This window comes from Syngnathus floridae, chromosome 12 (assembly GCF_059516105.1).
Source record: "Syngnathus floridae isolate MCC-2025c chromosome 12, RoL_Sflo_1.0, whole genome shotgun sequence".
NCBI classification, from domain to species: Eukaryota; Metazoa; Chordata; class Actinopteri; order Syngnathiformes; family Syngnathidae; genus Syngnathus; species Syngnathus floridae.
Window position 1 is genome coordinate 1756223 of NC_142424.1, and position 16664 is coordinate 1772886.

At 49.1% G+C, this 16664-nt stretch overlaps 3 protein-coding genes across 4 annotated transcripts; 2 read left to right on the top strand and 1 right to left on the bottom strand.

Annotated features, from left to right (window-relative positions):
• Nucleotides 1-569: 569 nt before the first annotated feature.
• Nucleotides 570-8988, top strand: jmy (junction mediating and regulatory protein, p53 cofactor). The gene is made up of 10 exons (XM_088392215.1): nt 570-1938; nt 4216-4389; nt 5489-5639; nt 5715-5884; nt 5955-6120; nt 6201-6400; nt 6489-6551; nt 6625-6717; nt 6804-7260; nt 7428-8988. Exons 1-10 carry the CDS (start codon nt 1210-1212, stop codon nt 7736-7738), a joined length of 2514 nt encoding a protein of 837 aa, XP_088248341.1. The 5' UTR covers nt 570-1209; the 3' UTR covers nt 7739-8988.
• On the top strand, nt 8522-16572 carry LOC148389402 (uncharacterized). Its single transcript, XM_088392245.1, has 4 exons — nt 8522-8663; nt 11854-12005; nt 12093-14197; nt 14334-16572. The coding sequence occupies exons 3-4, from the start codon at nt 14082-14084 to the stop codon at nt 16327-16329; spliced, it is 2112 nt and encodes a 703-aa protein (XP_088248371.1). The 5' UTR covers nt 8522-8663; nt 11854-12005; nt 12093-14081; the 3' UTR covers nt 16330-16572.
• Nucleotides 9220-13623, bottom strand: LOC148389403 (homer protein homolog 1). 2 transcript variants are annotated; one of them, XM_088392248.1, is made up of 10 exons: nt 13185-13623; nt 11839-11995; nt 11631-11762; nt 11467-11559; nt 11159-11206; nt 10802-10944; nt 10572-10731; nt 10395-10505; nt 10240-10320; nt 9220-10127 (listed from the first exon to the last, which is right to left on the bottom strand). In XM_088392248.1, exons 1-10 carry the CDS (start codon nt 13187-13189, stop codon nt 9939-9941), a joined length of 1119 nt encoding a protein of 372 aa, XP_088248374.1. In that variant the 5' UTR covers nt 13190-13623; the 3' UTR covers nt 9220-9938. The 2 variants fall into 2 exon arrangements, with proteins under 2 accessions (XP_088248374.1, XP_088248375.1); XM_088392249.1 differs by lacking the exon at nt 11159-11206.
• Nucleotides 16573-16664: the final 92 nt, after the last annotated feature.

The following is a 16664-nucleotide window of genomic DNA, read 5'->3' on the forward strand; positions in this document are numbered from 1 at the left end:
TCTACAAAGTCTACACCCATAATGAACGTCAAACAAACAGCGAGGGATGAGTTTGTTATTTTTGATGTTATAGAGTGTTTAAAATAATGGAAAAAACGTCACGACGCATCATTGAACCTCCCAAATTAATTGCTTTACAAAAAAAGTAGTTAAGGGGGAAAACGCGATGATAATAGTCAGTGTGGGCGGAGTCAAACGTTTAGGTCCACCCCACATTAAGCCACGCCTCCAACTGTACTTTGCAACCAAAGCGACTCGACCCGTCGGCAGACACGTCGGCGCGTGACGTCACTGGCTTTCCCACGTGCAGATGTTTATGCTCCTCGTGCTGGTCGAGACGTCAAGAGGGAGAGAACAAAAGCGAGACAAATGGCACACGTCTCCTTAACTAAACATATTTACTCATTTAATCGATAATACAAAAGAAAACAACGTCGATCAAAAAGACATAGGAGCCGTGCTTTGTTGTCTTAAGCCACTTGTTGAACGTAAAGCGGAAATGTACTATTTTCCTTGTGGTCCCTGATCGCATCAGCCCCTACGGATTTTGCACGCGCTCGCCATGGAAAAAATAATACCGACTGGATAACATTGCTAGTTCCTTGACTAAGGTCCTTGACCAGGTCTATTTGTTGTACCTTTCTAACTACGTACTAATTTCTAGCACTTTGATTGAGCATTTCTACTAGGTCGACTATTTGTGATCGCTACATGTACAATTTTCTTGATGGTTCTTAAACGCAGCAGCCCTCCCCCGGATTTGTCGTGCACGCGCTCGGCTTGTAAACACAAGCTCACACGTGACTGTGTTGGAGCTGAGCTGAGCTGATTCGTCGACGTCGTCGTCACGGAACGGAACGGACACAACAAAAGAAAACTAACGAGAAAAGGTTCGAAAGAAGACAGTGGACTGAGCCGTCCAGAAGCCAAGCCGAACCGAGCGGGCCGGGGGGGTGTCATGACAGTCGACGTGCTTTGTTCGGGCCTGCCTTCGTTCCGGGCCGCCGTTAGCTCGCGTGTCCGGGGGACGGAGCCGAGAGCCTTTGTTTCGGCCGCTCGTCTCGTGCTAATCGGCTTGCTAGCTTGTTACAAATTGTACTTTTCCAGCTAGTTAGCATTAGCACTTAGCATCGACAGCCTAGTACCACTCTCCCCCTTTGAACCAAACATTCGTGATCACCGTCCGCCCGTTGTCAAGCTTCGGCTTCGATGTCCTTCGCCATGGAGGACAACTTGGAATCCGGCTGGGTGTCCGTCCGGCCCAAAGCCTTCGACGAGAAAGAACGACACAAATTCGCTTTCATCGTGGCCTGGAACGACATCGAGGGAAAGTTTGCCATAACCTGCCACAACCGGACGGTACAGAAGCGGACCAGCTTCCTTGACCCGCTCCTCGACTGGTGCCCGTACGCGGACGACAAGCAACCCGAGATGATGTCGACAAAAGACGGAGGTCGTTCGGCGAAAGTTTCTCCGAAGGGAAAAGTTGACAGTTGGGACTTGGTGTCGCCCAAGGTCACCGACATGGAGTTCGTGGACCCCGCGGGGGCCCCGCTCTCCCCCGCGGAGGACGGCCGTCAAGACTTCAGCTGGGCCGGCCTCTTCTCGTTCCAGGACCTCCGGGCGGTTCACCTCCAGCTGTGCGCGGTCAACGCCGAGCTGGAGCCCTGCCTGCCGGCATTCCCGGAGGAGCCGTCCGGCGTGTGGTCGGTTCTTTTCGGCGCCTCGGCCGCTTCATCGGAGCGGGAGACGGAGGCCCTGTGCTACCAGCTACAGGTGTACCTGAGCCACGCTCTGGATACCTGCGGCTGGAAGATCTTCTCGCAGGTGCTGTTCACCGACAGCGACGACACCGAGGAGTACTACGAGAGTCTGAGCGAGCTGCGGCGGAAAGGCTACGAAGATGGGCTGGACAGAGCCAAGAGGCGCTTGCAAGAGGTCAGGCAACAGATTTAACGTGATACACATCATCTGCATGCTTTATTTTGATTTATGATCAACTCTCGTACCTTAACTGACGTGCTATTAAGTCTTTGCACCTTGGCTGACTACGTAGGTATTCTGTTATTGTACCACCTTGTCCAACCAGTCTGGCAGCGAATCATGACGTTCATCCGACAGTTTTTTTTGAGGATGTGACAGAGATGCACACTTTTTCCAATTGTTCCAAAATCCCCTCCCCTTCCTTTATCCCACGGCTGCAAACGCCGCCACCTCCCATCTGCCGCCGTACTTCCCCACGCCTGTAACCCGATCCGGCCCCGAGGCCACACATCGAGCCCTCGTGTTAGCGGGGACAAAAGACAACAATTCGCGCTCGAGTTACAGCAGCTGTCGACCTCCTCCCAGGATGCGACACGTCACATGACGCACGGCACATGCGAGCGACACGAAACAAACGACTCCTTTTTGGAGAATCGACTCTTTCCTGGAAAGAGTTGACACTGTTTCTACTGAAGAAATTACACCCCTTTGTTGTCCTCTCATGGGAGTAGCTTGGGTCAAAACATCTGAGACGTTTTATTTTGGTGGGAAAAAGTCTTAAAAGAACAGTACGGCTTTTGTGACTCCACGGATCATCTTGTTGATTTCAATCAAAGGATATTGAGAATATAAAAGATGAATTTCCTCCGCTTTTGTTGCTGAAACCTGTCCGTTGACTCAAGCACCTGCCAAAATATAGAAAATATCTGCTAAAAGAAGCACAATGAGTGTGTTACTTGCACTTCCTCATGACATCATTGAGAGGATGAGGTATTTTCCATGAACGCTCCACCCTTTCCATTAACAAATATTTGGAGCAGTGTGCCACTAAATATTTGCCTCGATAAAGAATCTCAGCGCCGGCACTCAAAATCTCCGACGTGTTTGTGTTCGCGGTGATCACCATGTGACACCCGGCGAGGCAAACACTTGACGCGAGTCAGGCGTGATTGTCAAATATTGACCACGGAGCAGACGAGATGACTCGATGAACTTGAGCCCGACGTTGCGCGTGTGGTTAGCAAGTCTGTCTCGGAAATAACAAACATTTGGGTGGCGGCTTTGAATGTTGTTTTTTTTTCTCAGAAGGAAGTCGCGCCGGAACTTAGAATGTCACAGACTGACATCATTTTTTTTTTGCCATCGGACTGAAGAGACTGGAAGAACCACAGAAAGGCGATTGTGACAATTCTGCCTAGCAACAAGTGGCAAATCTGCCCATATTGTCTTATGTCTAAGTTGATTTTTTCTTTCTTTTTTTTTCTTCAACCAAAACTTGGCAAGCAGGGCGTGTTGTTTCCAAAGGGTAAAAAAAAGTGCTGTAGGCAGACTGAGCAGCAGCTCCGGTTCTGAGCAAACTGGTAGAGTGGGTCGTTGATGACCGGTTTCACGCTGCTGAGGCGGCAAAAACGCCGTCCTGTAATTACACGCAGAGCCGTTGCTGCTAAATTCAGCACGTGAGAACTCCTTGGAAGCCCGGAACATGCTTCTTAGTTTAGTCAAATTGTTCTTTGTTATGATTATGACTCTTTCTGAGCCCGGTGATTGACTGGCGACCAATCCGAGGTGTATGCTCAAAGCTAGTCGCTAAATGCTAGCTAGCTTCTGTGACAAACCATGTTTCATTATAGCGTGACGTACAAAACAGTTCTCAGACGGCGATGCTTGCTTTTGACACCAAGGGACAACTCTCCCGCCTGTCCAGCATTCCCTTTACACACACACGGACACACACGGGGAGTGTGGTTGTCATGGAGACGGCGCAAGGCTGTAAACAGTAGGAGCAGTGTTACCTCGCCTGAATGGTCCTCTGTGTGAGACCCTGACCCGGCCTGCTGCCCATAAAAGCGCCTCTCTTCCATCTTTATAATACATGCAGGTTTTTCAAAAACATATATATTATTTATGAAGATGACTATGACATGCACAAACTGGCTGAATTTGGAAAAATCGCTGCAATCCCAACCATAAATCCAAGCTTTGCTAATCTGGGATTAAAGGGAATCTGTGGCCGGAGCTCTTAGTGCAGCTCAACAGCGTAGTTGTCGTGTCCACCGGATTCCTCACTGGAAGTCCACAACGGGAGGCACAAGTATGGTACACCATTGATGGTCAGTCGATATGTAAAAGCACTCAGCCCACAGTAACATAGCATATCAATTTTATTATTTGATTCAAAACATCACAACTGTTGAATATCTGTGTCGTTGTGAACGTGTGCTTGGCCGGCAGGTTCTGGACAAGCACCGGGCCCTGGACAGCATGGTGGAGTTGCTGCAGGTCTACGGCGAGGAGGACGAGGCGTACGGCCAGATGCTGGAGGCCGCCACGCAGCTCTACCACTACCTGCTGCAGCCTTTCCGGGACATGAGGGAGCTGGCCATGCTCCGACGGCAGCAGATTAAGGTGACGCGCGCGCACACGCACACACACAAATCCATCTGTTTTCGGGCTTAGTAGCGGCTGCGACTAACTAGTTTGCCCCGGAGCAAGCCCCCAAAGCCAAATACTCGCCATAATACACTTGCAGCTGTATCTTGTCAACGATGTGTCATTGTTAAAATTCAATTCGTTATTAGGGCTGACAAAACAGCACAACTTGCGACCGCTTTCACGTGTTGGTCGTCGCTTCTGCGCTTTCTCCTGCTTATCTCAGCCCGGTGGGCGGAGTCAACGACGCAAAAATAAACGCCCTCACACGCCAGATAAGAAAGACGCCATGTTTCCTCGCGTGCGACCCGTCTGAGTTTCGTCGCTAGTCGTCGTGAAGACGAATTGCAACGGCTGCGAGAGGCCAACAAAGTGGCCGTAAACGTGGAGGCGTTAAATTTAGCAGCGCTAGCTCGTTTGTCTTGCTTGCTAACGGCAGCTAGCATGCGAAGACAGCAAATACTATTATTACAATGCTACATTTTAAATGGAGCAAAACTTGTTTTTAAAAATGTCATTCTCTTTTTGTAGGTGATCAAAATTGTTTTTTTTTTAAAACCAGAGATTTGATTTGAAGGCCATATCACAGCTACAGTACACAGAGACGTCTTTGTGTTCTGGTTGTCTAGAAGTTGTACACGTTTCTGCTCAATGATGTAATCTCTCTGAGTATTCCTCCCAGCTTGTTCCTAACTTTGCGCTGCTTTGCTGCCTCACGTGCACACACACACACTTTCTGGCCGTAGTACAGACTGTACACACACACACACATCTGCTTTACATTTAGGCCCCGGCTGGGAGTTCATTTTCTTCCTTTAACGCACACCAGGCCAATGTGGTTCAGGGCGTTTCAGCATTTATTTCTTATCCTTGCTTTCCATGTAGGCCACCAAGTGTCGTCTTTCTCCTCCATCTTAAGGCAACCTTTGCCATAGTGGGCCAACTAATGAAGTAAAACTATCAACTGGTTCCGTTGTAAAAAGATCATGAAATAATCCGTTCCCTCACTTTTAGTGCCATCTGCTGGCTGCAGTGCGCATTACACTTGCCTAACTTCTTAATCCTCGCCGCTCAGATCTCACTGGAGACAGAGCGCCTGGGTCCTCGCCGGGTGGAAGGCCTGAGGAGGGAGGACGAGGAGTGGCAGAAGAAGGCGAACGTCGCCGTCCTCGCCATCCAGGACCTGACTGTCAAGTATTTCGAAACCACCAATCGAGCGCTGAAAGGTAAACGGCGCTCGCTCGGGCGCATCGAACACCGCCACTGGACAGCACAGAACGTCTCGGGCGTGCGCGTTTCAGCGCTGTACGAGCGTATGCGCGCCGACCAGAGGAGGCTCGGCAAGTCGGCGTGGGCGGCGGCGGTGGAGCGCATGGAGCGGCTGCAGTACTCCGTCTCCAAAGAAACGCTGCAGCTCATGCGGGCCAAGGAGGTCTGCCTCGAACAGAAGAAGCACGGACTCAAGGAGGAGGTAGGGTGGAGTGTGCGTGTAGTATGTCACGATCAACATTTGTGACCTGTTTTTTTTTTTTCTTGGCCAGATGCGAAGCCTGCAGGGCGGCGAGGACGCCATGCTGCACCTGGACCAGCTGGAGGCGCTGTACTACGAACTCCAGCTGCAGTTGTACGACATCCAGGCTGAGGTGCTGCGCTGCGAAGAGCTGCTGCTCACCGCGCAGCTGCAGAGCCTGCGCAGACAGATCACAGGTCAGACCCATCACCGAGCGCCAGTGTCCACCCTGAAGGTTTCTCCTCAAATAAGACGCTTTTTTTTGTTTTGTCTGCAGAGAGGCAGGACGAGGTGGTGTACTATGATGCCTTCGAGAGCCCCGACGCCATGAAGGGGGCAGAAGACCCGGTCGAACCGCCGCCTCTGCCGCCCCTTCGCGACGACGAAGAACTGCGGATCCTGCGCCAGAGGACTCGGCAGCTGGAGGCCCGCAGGGGACGCATCACCACCAAGAAGGTCTACCTCAAAAACAAGAAGGTGACCTGGCCACATAGAAAATTGGAGAATTTGATCCCCAAAAGGGCTTCCAAGTTGTCCCTTTCTCATTTGATTCTTCTCGTGACAGGAAATCTGCATCTCCAATCACAAGCAGAAAATGGAAGCACGTCAGGGCGTCCTCACCCCGCAGGTATTGTCTCGCAGCCACCCAACATCCCCGATGAACTTTGAGCCCGACTTGACGTTGCTGCTCGGTTCCGCAGGTGCGGGAAACGGAGGAAGAGGAAGCCGAGCGGAACGCGCAAGTGAGTCTGGAGAGGCAGAGAACTCTGGACCGACTTCGCAGCCACAATCAGGTAAAGAGTCTCCATTGGCACCCTCGTGTAGTTATTGATGATTCCTGATGTTCTCGGACCCTAATTCCTACTCTCCTGCATCTCAGCGTTATCCAGGTCACGTGACACTGAAGTCCAGTCGTCTGAGGCTGCTTCAGACGCAGCGGCGAGCAAATCAGCCTCCTTGCACGCAGGCGGCCGGCGTCCAGACCGACCGCGTCGCCTCGGACCTGCCGGAGCTCTCGGTGCCTCCTCTTGAGGACGCCTGCGAGTCCTTACCCGCCATCCACCTGGACGACCCGGAGTCGTGTCCTCCGTTCCTCTCTCTGCCGACGGCCGTTCTCACCCTGGGTGGAGGTCCTCCGCCGCCGCCCCCTCCTCCCCCTCCGCCTCCGCCGCCATCGGTAGCCGTCGAGCCGCGTCCGGCGTTGCTGCGCGAGTCCAAGCCCGCCTCGCTGCCCCTGGGTCCGATCTCGCCACGCTTCTTCGACAGCAGCCAGCTGTTGACGGCCAGGAAGAAACTGAGGAAGACGTCGGCTGAGGACGCCACGCAATGGAGGAGAGGTCAGAGACAAAAATGTTAAATTTGTTTAGTTAGATGGATTATTCAAATGAATACATTCATCTCAAATGTATATATTTTGAAGTTATAAAAAGGGTTGTCGCTGAGAACCAGTTTTGAATGTTAGTTAACAATTTCATTTCTTTACATGGTCGTTTTGTTGTGTCAGCGAGCTCCCCGATGGACGAGGTTCTGGCGTCCCTGAAGCGCGGCAGCTTCCACCTGCGGAAAGCCGAACTGCGCGTCCTCGCCCCCGACCCGGACGACGACGGCGAGAACATCTTGGCGCAGATCCGGCAGGGCGTCCGTCTCCGGCAGGTGCGCGCCCCGCCGGAGCGGCCGCGCCGCGCCGATCGCTTTGCCCACTCGGCGGACGCCCTGACGCGAAGCATCCACGAGGCTCTGCGCCGAATCAAGGAGGCGTCGCCCGAATCCGAATCGGAGGACGAGGGCCTCCCTTGCACCGACTGGGAGAATTAGAACACCCGCCCGGTTGGCTGTGACTTTGAGTGCAATTTGAACAAGAAGAAGAAATTGTATCTGAAGTGGGTTTTGTACAAGTGGACTACTACACGCGTTTGGTCACCTGTGTACTTTGATGTTTACTGTCGTACTGTACTTTCCTTGAAGGAGGTCCACATGAAAATGCACATCAAGTATTCCCAAGTTTTTTTTAAACATCTTTTTTTTTTTCTTTCTTTTTTACTTCACCATCTTATAGAATGAACTTCAAGATGTTTTGTAATGATTCTAGCTTGTGTTGTGTGTGACAGTTTAAAATAATGGGATTCACTTGTCAGCGATTTTAAAGCAATGGAAGTACATTCTGGAGCTTTTTTTTTTTATTATCTATTTAAAGCAACAATTTTATGCAAGTTCCACAGGTCCTTTTAATCAGCCTTTTAAAGTAACAATATGCAAATTTCGATTAGATATTTTGGAAACAGCAATTACAAATTTGTTGAATTTGATCGGCCGTTTAAACGAACGACATTGCTCCCTAAGATCCTTTTGATGCCGATTCTGATGTTTAAGTTTGTTTTTCTCATTGATTTTTGTATTCTACATTTTCTTTTTCGAGGTGTGTCCTTTATATATCACGTGTGTTGTGCGTGTGCGAGTTGATTGGTTATTAACATCCGTCCCATCACGTATGAAATGTGTCGAGCGTACGCGTGTAGCAACATGCTAGCATCCGCGGGAAAAGTTGAGCTGAGAGCTAGCTTAGCGTTAGCATCAAAGTGGTAACAACATACATTTTAAGTGGAGTTTAGTGGTACATCATCATCACATTGCTAAGAAATAAGTTAATTGGAGTTAGTTCAGCATCACAGCACAAACAAATGTTTGGAGGGAGTTAGCGCGGCATTAGCATCACAACGCTAACAACCGAAAGACAGAAACGGTGAGTATAACTTCACAATTCTTTTCCCGACAGCCGCTAACGTGTCGCTACATGTTTAAATTTTTTTGTATGTAAGTTCTGAGGAACAAGTTTGCGTTTGTGATGGTTATTTTGAAGTTTGACAGTTTGTACTCGGACCTCGCAGCAAACGTGCAATAAGCCGCGTGTCGTCGTACACGTTCAAAATATATATACTGCATGCCTAATGTGTATTCAAGTATTTATTGATGCTTTAAATTTTAAAAAGATTTGCATATGTTTTTTTAATGCTCTGGCATTTCTTGTTACTTTTTTCTTTAAAAATAAACAACCCCCAAAAAGTTGAGTTAGTTGAGTAATTTATGATTGAGGATTTTTTTTTTCAATAGAATTTTTCTGTTAGTCCCTTGAGAATATTTAAGTTGATCATTGATCACTGCTTTTATAGTTGTAGATTAAAATATATGCATATATATGTAAATAAGCCAACATTTACTTTTTTCTCCTTATCTTAGAATGACAAAAATGCATAGCAGACATGTGGTTAAGCGTTTAGTCAAAAACTCCAAAATGACAGTCAGCTTAAACATTTTATTTCAAATTTGACAACAAGCCCTTAAAGTTGCGATGTGTCTCTCCGACGTTTTTTTTGGCAACAAATCAACAACTGACTAAAAGGCAATGTCAGCAAAAAAATAACTGTACAGAAGAAAAAAAAAAACATTTGGCCCAAAAAAAAAAAATCCAAACAAGCTTTAGTTACTTGATAAATAGTTCAAAAATATTGCCAGTTTTTAAATAATTATATTTCAAATTCAGTCAAAATTCTCACCTCAAAGGTGAAAAACAAAGTACCTGAAAGTGACAAAGCTTAGGCTAAACCCTTGGCTGTCATCTTTTGTATTGCTGCTTGGCGGTTCGCCGTCGCCCGCCCGAGTGCTACAGCGCACCTTTGTCAAGTCCTCGCACCATTGATTCATTTGGCTGATGATGTCGTTCGGAAAAAAAGGAGGGAAAAGGCGGGAGCGAGCCCTCCAAGTTTAATGATTGAAGAAGCACACGAAAAAAAAGTCCCAGTGTAACGGCGGTAAAGGCATCATCATGATCCCGGCCGTTCACTTGGCGGCTGTAAACGATCCGAGTGGGCGTGGCAAAAAGTGAGCGAGTACCATAAATGCGTAGAAAGCGTGTAAACATCTCGAGACGTTGTGGTCCCGTGTCGTGGCGGCAGTGAAAAGTGGCGCCCGAGCTGCGCTTCAGTTCCGTCCGAGTTGCAATCCAGCTGCGAGTCGATCTCTAGCTGCACTCGAGCAGCTTGGCGAGAGCGTCCCGCAGCTCGGTCAGCTCGAAGATCTTGCCGTCCAGCAGCTGCAGCAGCGAGCGCAGACTCTGGCGGAAGACTTCGCGCTCCTGCCGGTTGGCGTCCACGCGCTGCTCCAGCTCGCCCAGTTGCACTTCCAGCGCTTCGTTACGACGCTCCACTTGCTATAAAACGGAAAAATCACGCGGACGCTTGAGCGCAGCTTTTAGGACAGGACGTGTTTTTCAGCCATTTTAACCTGAAGCGGCCATTTTGAAAAGACATTCCAACGCTCACCTGTAGCTTCTGCGTGAGCGAGTCTCTTTGGGACCGAAACTGGTTGGCACTCTGCACCTCGGCTTTGAGACACTCCAACTCCTGACGGGAGAAACGTAGCGGGTTGAGCTGAGGGTAAAAGGTCAGAAGTCGAGGCGTCATCGCCGTGCACGTACGTCCTCTTTGGCCTTCAGTGCCGCCTCCAGCTCCTCGATGGTGCGGTTCAACTCCGTTTTCTCCGATTTCACCGTTGTGGTTTGGCCGCTCACGCACTCTAGCTCCGTCACCTTTGATGGCATTTATAAAAGTTATTCGAAAACAAAAAAACTAAAAGAAGCACTGTGCGTGCCTACCCGTTTATGTAAGCGCTCCGCCTCCTCCTGGTAAGCGGCCAGCTGCTGCTTCCACTGCTTGACGTTAGCCGTGGACTCGAGCAGCGCCGCCGTGAGCTTAGCGTTGTTGCCTTTTAGCGCCGCCAGTTCCGCCTCCAAGTGCTTCCCGATGCTGGACGAACTACAGCCATTAATCAATTCATCGTTTAGTTTTTTTTTTGTGCGAACACGGTTGTTGAAGTCGTCGTCACCTGTGCGAGAAGGGAAGTGCATTGTGGGAAGGTTCCGCTCGGGCCTCCGCGGGCTGAGGCGTGCCCGCCGCCGCTCTCTCGTCTTCGGTGCCGTTCACGCTTTCCGGCGTCAGCGGTGACTGTGGAGGGCAGCTGGTGGACTCCTCAACATTTTAAAAAATAGATCGATTTATTATTTGTGTGTACATATATCCCTTGAAACGATTTATAACCGTCACCATGGTTACACGCAGCCTCAAACAGAGCACGGGGGTTTGCCCGAGGGAAGAGCGACAATGGCAGTCCACCAAAAGGGAAACTTTGCGAGGGTGTGAGTGAGAAAAAAGGGTCACCACGGAGGGTTCACGTTAGATTTACCTTCTTGGGTTTGTTGGCGGGCAACACGTTCCTTCTGACAGCGCTGCCCTGTGGTGTTGTCGGGCACAACAGGAAGTTACACTAGTCCAAGGTTAGCTTGCGCGTTTGCTTGGCCGTTAGCTCAATTGTTGTGAAGCTAGTATGTTAAAGTGACGACGAAATAAATCCCTGATTTTGGCGGTTAACCGAGATTGTGGGCCAACTTCAGTTTTTTTTAGTGACTCATGTCATTCAAAGTGGTGGTAGAAATAAATGTTGAATTGATGAATATTTTAAATAAGTAGCATAACTCATTGACTCTTGTGTACCTGCGAGGGCGTGCTGGTGAGCTCCATCTTCTCATGCGACTTCTCCTTGGCAAGTCGCGCTGCCTCCTTGAACTCGGCAAACTTTTCCGCAAACTGGGTAAAAAAATAAACGTAAGTCGGTTAGCCGCATGCTAACAAACTAGCAGTTATAACAAAAGAAAGACCTTGCTCAGGTGGCTCTCGCACGAGAAGCCGAGGCCGTAGACGGTGTTGGCGCGGCTGTCGGCCCACTGACCAAACTTCTGCGAGGTCTTGGTGAAGTTCATGTTGGGGGTGATGGTGCTGTTGATGACGGCCTGGCGGACAAGTCGCATTAAGATTTGATTTCATTTCTTGAAACGGTCAAATATAACTGAAACAATGAGTGCAAACTTTTGTTCCGTCCAGGCTGATGATGCGGTAGACATTCCTGGTGCTGTCAAAGAAGTAAGAGACAGTGACGGCGTGTTTGCTGGTGGGAAGCCAGTTCTTCTTGGTGGTCGGGTCGATCTGGAAGATGTGCGCCCGCGTGCTGAAGATGGGCTGCTCACTGCACGGAGGTGAGTTTTACATTAAGAATATCGTTGACCACTTTTGGTCGTTATCCGCTTAAATATTGTGACTTTGAGTGTGTGTGACTTTAAAAGGCGAGTGATGTTCCACCACAACCTGGATCCAAATGTGACCTTGTGTTTTGCCATTGTTCAAGCATAATCCCTTTACGCTATCCAATTGAAAAGGAACAATGAGTTCAGGAATCCACTGGATGGATGGGATGAGGATGCTGAGCCAAATGTTGGGGGGGGGGGAATGAAAGTATTCCACGAGTAGATCTGTTGTGGCAAGAGTTGGCCGTTCTTGGTCACACCTTCATAAAGACCTTGTGATCCCGAGTGAATGATTCGGCAAATAAAATCTGCGCACGTGAAGGGCTCCTCACCAGCGTAATTCTAAATAATCTGACTGCAAAACACGCGGCCGTTTTGGCAGCCGCAAACCGGCATGACTTACTTAGATGCTGCGTCGCCATGGCAACGAGGCAACAAGCCACGTGAGCGCATCTCTCTTACCCTTCCACAAATACTCGCTCAGCCAGTCTGATCTGATCTGCTAAAAGTATGGGGGTTTGTTTTGATTTGGGTTACAGTTAGGGTTAAGCCTAAGAAGAAAGGTTTGCCTCATGTTTGGAGAATTATCTCAAACCGAGGACAGGCACCAAAGAATACTTTGCGTTTTAATCGGTGATTTCATGTGACAAAAAGCATGTGACAGGGCTAAAACATCTGCTTTTAATATGTTCTCTCTGGCATCTTATTAGAGGTGGGTCTGGAACTACACCCCGCGATAAAGGGGGTTCACTGCCAGAAAAATAAATGAAATAAACCAACCGCAGACTTTGGTGGCAACACACAACAACCCTGCCAGTGTGTCTCCACCCACATTCCCAATGTTGTTGCAGAATTGACACATGACAAAATGTGTCAGTCTGTGAGTGGATTTATTGACAGCTGCTGTCCTCACGAGCGGCTTTAATCTCCTTCCGAGCGTTTATTAGCGAGCAAGCGGTGGCTAGCCAGCTAGGCTAGGCTAAGCTAGTAACTGTTCCATGAGCTGCACTGGTGGTGTTTGTTTACGATCTTGACAGTGACGCGCAGTAATGTGCAGAGGTGCGCGAAAACAAACCGCACTCGTGCTTTGGCATAAGCACCGCACGGCAAATAACAACTAATAAAACGTACCCCATGGTTGCTGGTGTAATCCGAGTGGGTCCCGAAGACGCTCGCTCCCCTCCAGCCACCGCCGCCGTCGTCCCCGCTGGTTCGATCCCCTCGCTCCTCGTCTTCACGGTTCACTCCGACATGGCCTGACGTGTTGGCGGCCGTGGGTGCACGCGTGCCCGGACGCGCATGATGATGATGACCGCGAGCGAACCCTCCTCCTCCGCCCGGCTAGAACCTGCTAACACCTGCTAGCATCACTCTTATCCACTACTTAACCTTAACACGAACCCCCGCACCCGGCTGTAAGCGAATTAAAATTCACTTTTCTTACGGGTTGATGCCAAATGCATTCGAACCTGATTATTATTAGTATTGTTTTCTTTATGTTTTGTTTTTTGAAAAATGTCCATGTAAATTCGCTACTGTACATCCATTCGTTGGATGTACAGTAAGACGACGACGTCATCACGTACTTTGACGCGATTGGTTGAATGTTGATCCCGAAAAAGAATTTATAAAAACGAGTGACACGTTGGTAATGCCTTCATTCATTCATCTTCCAGGCCGCTTATAATAATAACTCTAATAATTGTATGATTATTTGTTTCAACAATGTCATTATATGGTGTGCCAAATTGAAAATAAAAACCTGTGTCTTACGTTTTAACACCCTAAATTTGACTTATGCAACTACGACTGTTGTTGCGGGGTGGATGTTTTGAACGAAAGGTCAATTGACAAAATAAGTCCCCGGCTCAAGTCACGTCCGACATGGAGCGAATGCCTCTCATGAAACACAGGAAGACCAGTTTTCTATTTCAAGTACGCTGAGTCGGAAAACTCGAGTGAACTTGTTTGCAACGTGACAAGCAGAGCAGAAGGGTGAAGGAAAAACCTCATCAGGGAGATCCGACGATGGAGGCATTAACAGGGGACGACGATGTCGATACCGAGATGGAAGTTCTGACACCTGATGATGTTACCAAGCCGGACCGGGATGTTGTCGATGAAGTGGAGAACCTTCAAAACAGGTTGTTTGGATAGGCACCACTAAGTTTGTGTACGCTGAAGCTGTTTTGGGTCAGAGGGTGCCTGGCCAAGATCAAATTTTAAATTGTGTCAAAAGTTCCAAACATCTCATCAGCGATGTTACATTCTGTCCTTCAGTTTACGTGAAGCCGTCCACGATGACAACGTTCGTCCAAAAATGCAGTGTTTGGTCATGGACACCTCCTTCTCCATGGTGACCATGCAAAGTGAGGACAGCGGAATCGCCTGGGAGACCACCCCGAGTCACTGCTCCACATCCTGGGCACCCAAAGCTGAGGAACCCGCCGTGGAAGCCGGCCCTCCGGCAGGAAGGATTATCTTCGTCATGGATGAGGAGTTGATGTCAAGGCGGAAGAAATCTGAAGCGGAAGGACAAAAGAGAGAGAGAAGTGACAACAGGCCAGAAAAGCCCGACTTAGTGGGACTTGCCCCACTGCATGTGAAGGACGAGGGAGATGAAGAAGAAGAGCGGGCTCCTCGTCAAGATAAGGAGCAAAGGCTTTTTAGTTTAGTGTCTGAAGGCTCAGAAATCCTCAACATTGTTGTTCCTCACAAGCTAGTGAGCGTGGATGAAGAGGAGAGCAAGGTGATGGTAGACAACCTGTCCTATCTGGAGGAAGGATCTGCTTCTAAAGCTGACGACAAAGAAGAGGAGACCTGTGACAAGTCGTTTGAACAGGACAGCAAGCCGAGGGAGGACGCTTCAGCAGAATCACTTGCACAAGCCCAACCTACGCCACAGGTCGCTCCAAGTGCTGCAGATCCACCAGGAGCTCCTGTGGCGAGGCCACCGGGAAAGGACACTGATTGTAATGTGGACTACTTTGAAGCATTCGCCTTGATTGATGATCACGCCCCGGGAAGTCCCGCTGTGGTGCCACCTAAGCTTGGACTTCCTGTCCCAGAGAAACCAGTGCAGGGCGAAGACGCCGCAACAGGTGAGGATCACAAAAGCCCGGATGCCGTACTCACCAGCGAGGCTCTAGAGGAATTCTTCTACAGCGGTACGGACGACTACCTCACAAGAAGCCACCCGGACAGCGAGGATCCCCTCGGAGAGCCCAAAGTCTCCCCGCCTCCCTCTAAACTCAACGGATGCACTTTGTTTGGAAGCCAAGAGAAGATCTTGACTCCGGTCTTTCTACCTGAAGGGCCGCCCAAGATTATCGACCCCGTTTTGTTAGAAGAACCCAAAGCCATGGCCTTTTTGTATAACGACTTGTATGAGGAGGCAACAGGAAGTCGGAAAAAAGAAGAAGATACAGAGAGCGTGACCTCTGAAAAGTCCTTCCACAGCAGGCATTCAGATCGGGAAGCCAGGGGCTACTTGGAGAAGTATGTCCTCATAGATGAGACACCTGTGGTGGAGGCTCAACCAGTTCTTGAGCACAGATCTTCACTTTTATCCAAAGGTTTTGCTGAATTTCCTTCCACGTCCCCTGAGTGTGAAATGCCAAACTCGGAGGAGGAAATTACGGATTTTTTTAGGTCAAGTGCCAGTTCTTCTCCATGTGACATCAAGAATTTTATTTCACGAGAAGACGACGAGAGTCCATCCCCTACAAGTTGCGTTACAGAAACAGGTGTTGGAGACACCGGAATCCCAGAAGGTCCCATTGACATCTTGGAGACTTCCTCCGAGCCTGACTGGGAAGGGATGGATGTTGACGACATAACTTCGGAGGACATTGACAGTCTGGTGCGATCCAATCAACAGATGTGGCTGCGAGATTCTGAAGTGGTCAAACCTTGCCCCCCTCCCAGAAGAAAAACCAGATGCCCCCTGAAGGAGCGTCTGGCCCTGGCCCCTCTGACTCCGGCCGAGGATACGCCAACCGGGGAGAAACAGCGAGAGGATGAGACAGAGACGCAGGTCAAGACCAGCAATGAGAAGGATGAAAATCAGGAGGTCTCACTCCCTTCCCACATTCTTCAGGGCAACACATCTGCTGACATTACTGATGAGAAACCAATCGCGCTAGAGGACATTGAAGTAGCTTTAACGCAAGTACAACTTAAAGCACCCGAGTCAGAAAAGGTTCATCTGGAAAAACAAGATCATTTGGCAACGTTGCCCATCAAGCCAGCAAAAACAAATTGTGTCATTCTTTAGTATCACTTTCTTCAATTTCAAATTCATATTCAGTAAATCTGTTTATCATGGGTGACACCTTGCAGACGCTCATGCCTTGTTTAGTTGTTTTGCCTAATGGGGAAAATGTGTATACTACTTTCTGAGATGAGAACCTGTAATTAATAGTTAGTGTAATTAGTGTAATAATAGTATTCTGCACAAATAAGTGTGAATGTGTCCAGTTATTTGTATGGCCCGCAAAAGAAAGTCACCCCCCCTACAGGACGGGGAGTGAACTGGCGTGCCTACGGTAAACGAGAAAGCTCAATTCAAAAAGAACCAAGCGCGTTCTTGCTAAGGTTCCTTGTTTTGAT

Coding starts and splice junctions, on each gene's coding strand:
- jmy (XM_088392215.1), top strand. CDS start 1,210: ATGTCCTTCGCCATGGAGGACAACTTGGAATCCGGCTGGGTGTCCGTC. Junction 4,390..5,488: donor TCCGACGGCAGCAGATTAAG/GTGACGCGCGCG, acceptor CTCGCCGCTCAG/ATCTCACTGGAGACAGAGCG. Junction 5,885..5,954: donor AGCACGGACTCAAGGAGGAG/GTAGGGTGGAGT, acceptor TTTCTTGGCCAG/ATGCGAAGCCTGCAGGGCGG.
- LOC148389403 (XM_088392248.1), bottom strand. Junction 11,763..11,838: donor TCAGCCTGGACGGAACAAAA/GTTTGCACTCAT, acceptor CTTGTCCGCCAG/GCCGTCATCAACAGCACCAT. Junction 11,560..11,630: donor GCGAGAGCCACCTGAGCAAG/GTCTTTCTTTTG, acceptor TTTTTTACCCAG/TTTGCGGAAAAGTTTGCCGA.
- LOC148389402 (XM_088392245.1), top strand. CDS start 14,082: ATGGAGGCATTAACAGGGGACGACGATGTCGATACCGAGATGGAAGTT. Junction 14,198..14,333: donor GTGGAGAACCTTCAAAACAG/GTTGTTTGGATA, acceptor TCTGTCCTTCAG/TTTACGTGAAGCCGTCCACG.